Below are 8,943 nucleotides of genomic sequence, written 5' to 3' on the forward strand. Positions count from 1 at the left end.
TTCGAAGAGCCCTATATAAATAAGTTCAATGGGTACATTTGTAAAATAGGTAAATGTTATATGTTTTAACATATATATAAATAATAATAAAAATGTGTTTGAGATGAATGTATTTTTTAAAAAAAAAAATACTATGAAAAATAATAGGAAGAACTTACATGTTTACGATATCCTTTAAGTCCTCACATGGTTTGTGATGCAAAGGATCAAGATAGTGGACTATCATTTTCCTTGGCTCAATCACTACCAAGACCCAATGAAAGCTAAAACATTAAAAACAAAAGTATCATCTAATTAGAAATATAAATTAATCATAAAACCTCAAATTAAAGTATAATATTTGTCACTCACTCGGGGTTGTAAGGTATGAAAACATATTTAGCATCTTGGCACTCCATTAAGCGTTTTGACAACAATTGTGCTCTTTTATCTGTTTGAGGAGAAAACAATCTTCAGAAAACAAATGAAAATAATATAAAATAACTAAAAAATGTTATTTGAAAACACTACTATGTTTTCTATTCTTAAGAACAAAAAATATGAAATAATTTTTTATTGTTGAAAGTATTTTCTATGCTTTTTGTTTTGAAAAACAGAAAACTGCTCTAAAAATAATTCTCAAACAAACCATAAGTTTTTTTCTAATTCATTGCCACTAAAATAGATAAGCTTGGATTGGATTGCTTTGGCTTATTTAGATTGGGGATATTCTTTCATGGTAAAAGTTTATGCCTCATTTTTTTCCATTTCTACTATGTAGCAATTAATATCTTTTTTTTTCTCTCTTATGCAAGATTGACCAAACTGGATTTTGTTGCCAAAACAAGTGACCATCATGGCTTTGTGTGTTTATAAATACATATCTAGTCTGATCAATTTCCAAATACATTTATTTAATTCTGAAGTTCTGGAGATGTCTCAATTCATAGATTATTCACTGTCATTTGGCTCTAAGTGGAATCGCTCAGAAGACATTCTCCTTGAAAGAGCCATTTTGATTTTTCCAGAGGAAACCCCAAACAGGTGGTATAAGATTGTCACTCAAATCCTAGGAAAATCTCCCATGGATGTGCTTGAACACTACATAAAACTCATACAAGATATCGATGCGATTGACTTCGGTAGTATGGATCAGTACATTCCGGACCGGTGGGATTTAAAGGAAGAAGAAGGCAGTACTGGCTCAAAAGTCGAGAATAAGAAAGGGACTCCATGGACTGAAGAAAAGCACGTACTGTTTCTTGAAGGATTAGTCAAATATGGAAAAGGTGACTGGAAAAGCATCTCTAGAAACTTTGTGATCACCAGGATGCCATCCCAGGTTGCAAGCCATGCTCAGAAGTACTTTGCAAGACAAAGGCCTGGGAATATGGGCAAGAAAAGGAAGAGAACCAGTATTCATGATATCACGACTGATGATCTTCCTCCACTAGGTGGTGTAACTCCATAGCCACTTTTTCATGCATTGCAGTATCATTACATGGTTGTAGTGGTTGCATCCTATATGAATTAGACATTTTGTCATCTCATAAATTTCTACAAATGATCAGTATTTCAATTTAATTTAATTTACTTTGCTTTGTGTGGAGGTCATACTCATACCTTCTTCCATGAAAATTGATTCTGAGAAAATTTGAAGAAGTTGTCCATTATAAGGAATGTTGTATTTTTCACCAAACTAAGGCAAGAAAATGAAATTATGTTAATTAAGAAAAGTAATATATAGTAAAGAATTTTGTACTGGTGACCAACTTTACAATATTACAATATACCAAAGCACGTACATGTTATCTCTCATCTTCTTATACATAGATCATTGTGTCTCAGGAGGCACGTACCAAGGCATCCATTGATTCACAATTGTTCTCATCTCCCACACAACAGGCCAAGTTAACTGAACTATCCTCCACTAGGAATATCATGTATGGTAGAATATTGATTTAGTGGAGCTTGAGTACTTTGATTTTGGGGGGGCTATTTGCTGCCATGGGTGGTCAGTATTTGTCCATGACAGAGACTATCTATCCTCAAGTGGTAAGATGCTTCTACGCCGACATGCAGTATGAATTTGGGTGGGCTATTGAGACTACTATGAAGCGGTTATGTGACCCCACAAAAGTAAAACATTATGAAATACCTCATATTTGAAGCTCGTGAAAAACATCCCCAACCCATATTTATAAAATGGCTTGCTAGTTTACAATAATAGGAAACTGATTGACGTGCCTATTCAATCTGTAAAAGGACATAAAGAAGTAGCGAGAATGGCAAGCCCCTATTATCCTACGATGTTTTAGAGTTACTTTCTTGTCTAAAACCGATTATACCACAAATTTCAAATTTTAGTAATTTTTTGACAACGGATTTGATGTGGGGACCACAAGATAAAATGTTCTACCAAATGAATTTATTTTTCTCATTACTAAATACTAACATTGAATTTTATTCCATTTTCTTAGTCTCCAAGCATCACCAAAACTAATTGATAATGCCTACTTACAATCAAATTATATTATTTTCTTCCTCCTCAATTGAACAATTTATGTCACTTCTAAAGTCTTAGGTGGATAGAAAAATGGAAAAGGTTTTTATTTCTTTAACTTATGTTAGAAAGAAAATTAGAGGGAGAAAAAGAAAATATTCCATTTTAGCTCAGGATCAATATGGGAATTATGTTGTACAGGTTTGTTGTATTTCTTGCAAGCTTTTTCTTCAATTCCTCATGTTTCTTTACACATGGGGTTCTGATGTTGGTTGGAGAAATGACTTGGTTTCATTGGCATTGTTTACCAAGACAATCATCTAGTCATAACCATTGATAATCCCCTGAAAACAGGTCTTGCTTATTTCTTTTTAGTGTTTTTTTTTGTTTGTTTTTTATTTAATATAAATTTTCTAGAGTCTCTTGACTCTCTCTGAATAATACACCTCAGCAACTAGGTAGAACACTGTCAACAAAATCTTTTACAACCATATTCATTACGTTCCTAAGACAATCAATCTCCTAAACATTATCCTCAGTAAATCTGTGGCTAAAGTGTGCTATCTTCTCTACTGGCCTGTTCCTCTCCCTTGAGATATGACTAAATTTAGCATTCATTCTTGATTGAGAGAGATATAGTGCTGAAACAATGACACCATGTGTTGTTGATAAATGTCACACACACAAAAATTCTGGGTCTAAGTTTTTGTGTTTGTGTAGCGCTTAAACACACACTAGACCAGCCTTCCTCCAAACCATAAGGTACACACACAGATTACGGGGCTCTCCCCAACTTGTAACTTACTTATTTCCAACAGAATACAAGAGGCTCTCTATAAAGACTCCTACTAGGTAGTTCACTTGCTTTTTAGAAGGTCAGGCTCTCATTTTATAAAGGTTGCACCAAGCAGTCCTAATCCTACTAGGAGACTAACTTTTGAGTCCTAGTCTGAGTTTGACTCAATCTCAACAGATGACAAATTTGAGTAGGACTCCAAGTCCTACTGAATTTAAAACTCTCATGCCACATCTCTCTACCTCCTTATGCATGAAGATTTAGTTTCCTATCCCGATTAGGAGTCTTCTCATGTCAAGAGTCCCTTTCTCTTCCTGCATTAGGTCTCAATCTCCCACTTTGACTAGAAGTCTCATGTGATAGGAGTATGTCTCATGCAATAGGAGTCTTGCTCATGTGATGCATCAGTTCACCATGCTTCCTAGTGTAGGAGACTACACCTTACTCAAGCCATCTCAATGCCAAGATGTGTCTACTCAAATCATTCTTTTTTTTTTCTCTCTCTCTCTCGTTTTTGAGAAGGGATGAAGATTATGTGGCAGTATATCTCAAAAAAAATCTATACCTATCGTTCTCACACAAATACATATTAAAAATCATTCATTTTTTCTTGTTTTCCACTTGTTTTTATGGAGTTGATCGTGTGTTTGGTTCAGATTAAAAAATCAATTAATCTATAGGTTTTTTCTTCTATGCTAGAACTTTAAACCTAAGTTTTTCTTCCCTACAACTCAAAAAAACGCAGTTCATAAAAACCATAATACAAAAATGTTGAAACAATCAACATAATGACATTAATAAAAGAAAAAAAATGATAGATCTAAGAGATTTTGGCTTACCTGGGAGTCCACAAAGAGAAGAATGTCGATTGTGAGCGTGTTGACTATGGGTGAGAGAAAAGGTAGAAGAAGATTATGATTTTATTATATATAGGGTTTGTATATTGAGAATTTTTGGATTGTGGGTATCATGTGGAAACAATGGGCTTTTTATATATTGGTCCTCATTATTAATTCTAAAAGTGGGCTCAAATAGGCTCATTAAGTTATAATATTTAAAAAAAATTATTTTATATGATGTCACTTCCCGAAAAATGACACTATTAATATAAAACTAACATCATCTAACTACCTCAATTGAAGATTTTTAATATGATGTGTCACCTTTATTAATTATAAACCTTATGGTGTCATTATTTTAAAAATGAAACCATAAACAGTGACACCATAAATTATTTTTGTAGTAGTGTTTATGCATGCTATATGTCGTTTCGAATCTCAGGAAGTCAACAATCCAATGCTTCAAATGGTACACTATTCGGAGTTGAAATGAAGGAGTTACAGCCATTGGAAGCCGATCACTCCAAGCTGAAGGAAGAATTTTGCACGGCTGCGAAATCACCCTTTTGTTGCGAAATGATTTCGCAGCCATTTTGTACAGTGCTGTGGAATTTCTCTTGAAGTTTCCCGATATTTGCGACCGACACTTTTGGATATTTTGCTTCAGATTTTTGATGTCTAAATCCCCATTTTCTCCTTGTAACCCACCAATTATAGGATTCCTTAGTTATTAAGTTTGGAAAATGGGTGAATAACCTCAGATATTTTGTTTTGTAATTTTCTTTATATATAGCTCTCGGGAGCCTGTTCTCGAGAGGAGGACGAGAACCTTTTGTAATAGTAAGGAATATATTTTACAGAGCACTTGCTCTGTTTTTCATATATATATTTTTGTTTTCTCGTTATTTTTCTTTCTATCCAATCAAACTCTGAGGATTTTTCCTCAGAGAATGAGAGGCTAGGCTCTTCATCTCTTAGAGTGAAGAAAGCTGGGTAAGTTTTCACATGCATAAATTGGAAGTTTTGTTGTTTTAGTTTTTGATGAAGAGAAAGTGTGACCCGTTAATGGTTTTTATCTTTTTAGTTAACTTAAAACACCTTTAAATCACCTGGGCCAACACTTGGTAAGGCAAATGATCTCCGTCCATGGAGATGCACTAGTTTATCTCTTGCGAGCTTTTGGGAGGTGACTTGAAGGTAGGATTTTCTAGAATTGCCAACACTTGGTAAGCTTTTGGACTCCAATGAGACATCCATTAGTTATCTCTTGCGAGCTTTTGACGGGTAATCCAAGGTTAAAGATCACCTTGAATGGCAAGTGCTAGGTGAGAGGTATGAGTCATTACAAGGTGCATCAGTGAGAGGGATTTAGTGTTTGAACCCCTTAATGGGAAGCATCTATACAACACCGGTTAGAGAATTAACTATATGTTAATTCTCTAATGCGAGGAAAAGAAACAAGTGACCGGAACTCTCCTTTTTGTATGAGGAACCTAAGCCTAGTGATCTGAACTCCAAGAAACACTTTTCTTTGTAAGTAAAATCAGTTACTATTTTTGATTAGTTGAGAACCAAACCTTTTTCATTCAAACATCTTTATGCTTTCTTTTAAAGCTAACCTTGAAATGAAAAGGCACCAATTCAGCTTTGAATTAATATCATTTGTGAAGTGAAAACCCATCCCAGTGAACGATCCTAGAGCCACTATGCTATAGTAGCTTTGTCTTTGCTACCTTAGTACATGGTGTAATAGGTTATAAATTTTGTTGATTACTCCCTCAATCAAAGAGCACCAGCTGGACATGAATCAGCTGAGACACCAATTGGGCACGAATCAAATGGCGCCGTTGCCGGGGATGGTGCCATTTTACATTGATATCACTTTTCTAGAGTACTTGTGATCTTCATCACAAGTTTGGTGACTTTTCTTTTCTTTTTACTAACTCTTTTTATTTGTTTATTTTTCTCTGTTCATATTTTAGTATACTTTTTTATTTAGTTTTTAGTTTACCTTAATTTTTTCCTTAGAATCATTTTTCTTTTGTTTCTTTTGTTTTCTCTGTTTTTAATTCAGAATTTGCTAGTTGTGCATGTCATATTGAATACGAGATAGCAGAGGAAGCCATGAACTTCATGAGTTATGTGGCTGAAGTTTCAAGAGGTTGATCTGCCCACATGTAGGCTAGAGCATAAGGTAGAGAGTGAAACAGAGAAAGAAAATAGGGAGGAAATCAAAGGAAAGAAAAAGGGGAAAAGCATAGAGAAAGATGACTATATAAATGAAGAACCACAGAGGATAGTCATCAAGGAAGAATTGATGAAGAAACACATGCCTCCACCTTTCTCCCAAGGGAAAATCATACAAAGCAAGCCCCAAGTGAGAGATGAAAACTTCATATGGGATCCGGGCAAGCTAAATCAGAATCAAATTTTTTGATGGAATTAGTCTTTTTAAAGACTAGCTAGTCCATATCTTTTTGTTTTGTTTTTTTTTTACTTGTTTTAATTTTGATTTCAATTATTTAAATTTTGATTTAAATGTTTTAATTTTGATTTCAATGTTTTAATTCTAATTTGTTTTTATGTAATATAGGTTTTTGGATGATCAAAATCAGGAGGAATTGCAAAGAAATTGAAGGAAAGTCGTTTGGAGCAAGAAAAATGTAAAAACAGGGGAAAAACAAGGGTCTGCGAGATTTCACAGCCTAAAAGAAGCCTTTGCGAAATCGGCACTTTGCTGCGAAACCATTTCGTAGCCTCAAGTCCCTCTCTGCAAAAATTTTTGCAGCTGCAAAGCACTCTTTTGGCACACGAGTGCCATTTCGCAGCACAGTTCCCCTTGTTTCACAGCTGCGAAATGGCCGCGAAACCTCCACGCCTTGAAATCCTCCATTTCACAGCCGAGACGCCATTTTGAAGGGTGTTTCGCAGCTGCGAAACCACTTTTTGGCACACGAGTGTCATTTCGCAACACAATGACTCTCATTTCGCAGCTGTGAAACAGCTACGAAATCCCAAAGCGTAAAAACTTCCAATTTTGCAGCCAAAGCTCCATTTCGCAGGGTATTTCGAAGCTGTGAAACCTTTTTTTGGCACACGAGTGCCATTTCGAAGCCCCGTACACTTATTTCGCAGCTGCGAAATGAGCTGTGAAATCACCTTTGAGTTGCGAAATGGGCTGCGAAAATATTTCTCCGCTGTGAAATCACCTCCAAGCTTCGAAATGGCTGGGAAATCACCTCCAAAAGTCGAAATGGCCTTCAAGTTGCAAAATTGACTTGCAAAATGGAGGGAGGTTTGCAAAAACACCTTGCAAAGCCAAGAAAAGTTGTGAAAATGCCAATAGAGCCCCGCGACCATGCATCTGAAGAGGAGAGACCCGTGCACCCTAGGATCACACACACCAAGCCTATCACTCCATTTCTAACCTCCTAAAACCATCAGAGCCCATAGCTCCAGCTGAGAGCTCCAGTTGAGGAGACTATGCCATCTAAGGAGACTACCAGAACAGAAGTCAAAGTCCTGATACAGCCTACTCAAGAGGCCACCATAGATGCATCCGCTCCACAAGACCCTACCATTACTTGATCATCTCTTTATTTTTTGTCTTTACATATTATATTAGTATAGATAATTCCATATTTTGATGTCTTATATTCTGGGATTGGATGTATTACTGATGATGCATCATATATAGACATCATTTTTGTTTAAACTTGGCATTTTTCTATTTCCTCTACTCACTAACTCTTTTGTTTTTTTTTTAAACATGTGGTTTCTCCTATACAACTCAAACTCCATGTCACTCAGGAGGTACCACTTCCTCCCTATATTTTCAATCGCTTTTGTCACATTGAGGACAATGTTCAGCTTGGTTGGGGGGAGAGTTAAGGAAGTAAGTATTGTTAATAATGCTAAGTTATTTTGGTAATTTAGTTGCTTTTTTCTTAATTTTTAAAATTTTTAAAAGTTTTTATTCTACTCTCCATGGTTATTAAGGAAAATTATTCAAACTAAAAAGGGAGAAATTGAATTTTTGTCTTTTTACTTGACTTAGAGTTTGTATTATACTTACTAAAGTTGATAAATTGTTGAAACTTTTATTGAATTCAACCTCAGTTCTTCCACTTTAAGCTATTCACACACTGTGCACAATAGGTTCCAATTATAAAATGAAAAACTATTTCCCTCTTGACTTCGGAAAATTTTAGACTAGGTACCTTTGACCTCATTTAATAGTGTTGGGACACCTTATAAAAGGCCAATGAGCCTTTGAAAAAGAAAAAAAGAAAGAAAGAAAAAATGTTTGCTTGCCTTGAAACCCGAGCAAGGTCTGAGGGGTATAAGGTGAAAATCTTTAAAACCTGGTGCACTAAGCCTTAATTGGTTGGGAGTCACCGACCTCAATGCTCGTTACAAGGGTGAATAGGTGGAGTTTAACATACTGTAGGTGCTTGGGTATTAAAAATTCATTCTCAAAAGTCCGGGGTAAAATCCGAGGAGTTAGTGGTTGAAAGATCCTTAAAGCTTGATGCCCTAAACCTTAATTGGTTGGGAGTCATCGATGGACCCCCGTTACATGGACAATTTAGAAAATAATACCTTTAAGCCTTGTACTCCTACAATGAAAAAAATTGTGAAAAAAGAGGTGTGTTCTTAGCCTATTGGAGATTGACTAGTTTGCTAAGCTTTGAAAAAAAAAAAAAACTAGGTTGGGGGGAGAGATTAATTTAACATACTATATTCGGAAGCTAATAAATAACACTTAGATTTTTGTGGAAGAGTAAGGTTTGACCCTTTAGGAGTGGAAACTCTTTTAAAGCTTA

At 35.4% G+C, this 8,943-nt stretch overlaps 1 protein-coding gene across 1 annotated transcript; it reads left to right on the forward strand.

Moving 5' to 3' along the window:
- Positions 1-913: 913 nt before the first annotated feature.
- LOC100245951 (transcription factor DIVARICATA) lies at positions 914-1,450 on the forward strand. The gene has a single exon (XM_002264359.2). It carries the CDS (start codon positions 914-916, stop codon positions 1,448-1,450), a length of 537 nt encoding a protein of 178 aa, XP_002264395.2.
- The last annotated feature ends 7,493 nt before the right edge of the window (positions 1,451-8,943 follow it).

Source organism: Vitis vinifera, chromosome 18, assembly GCF_030704535.1.
Source record: "Vitis vinifera cultivar Pinot Noir 40024 chromosome 18, ASM3070453v1".
NCBI classification, from domain to species: domain Eukaryota; kingdom Viridiplantae; phylum Streptophyta; class Magnoliopsida; order Vitales; family Vitaceae; genus Vitis; species Vitis vinifera.

Coding starts and splice junctions, on each gene's coding strand:
- LOC100245951 (XM_002264359.2), top strand. CDS start 914: ATGTCTCAATTCATAGATTATTCACTGTCATTTGGCTCTAAGTGGAAT.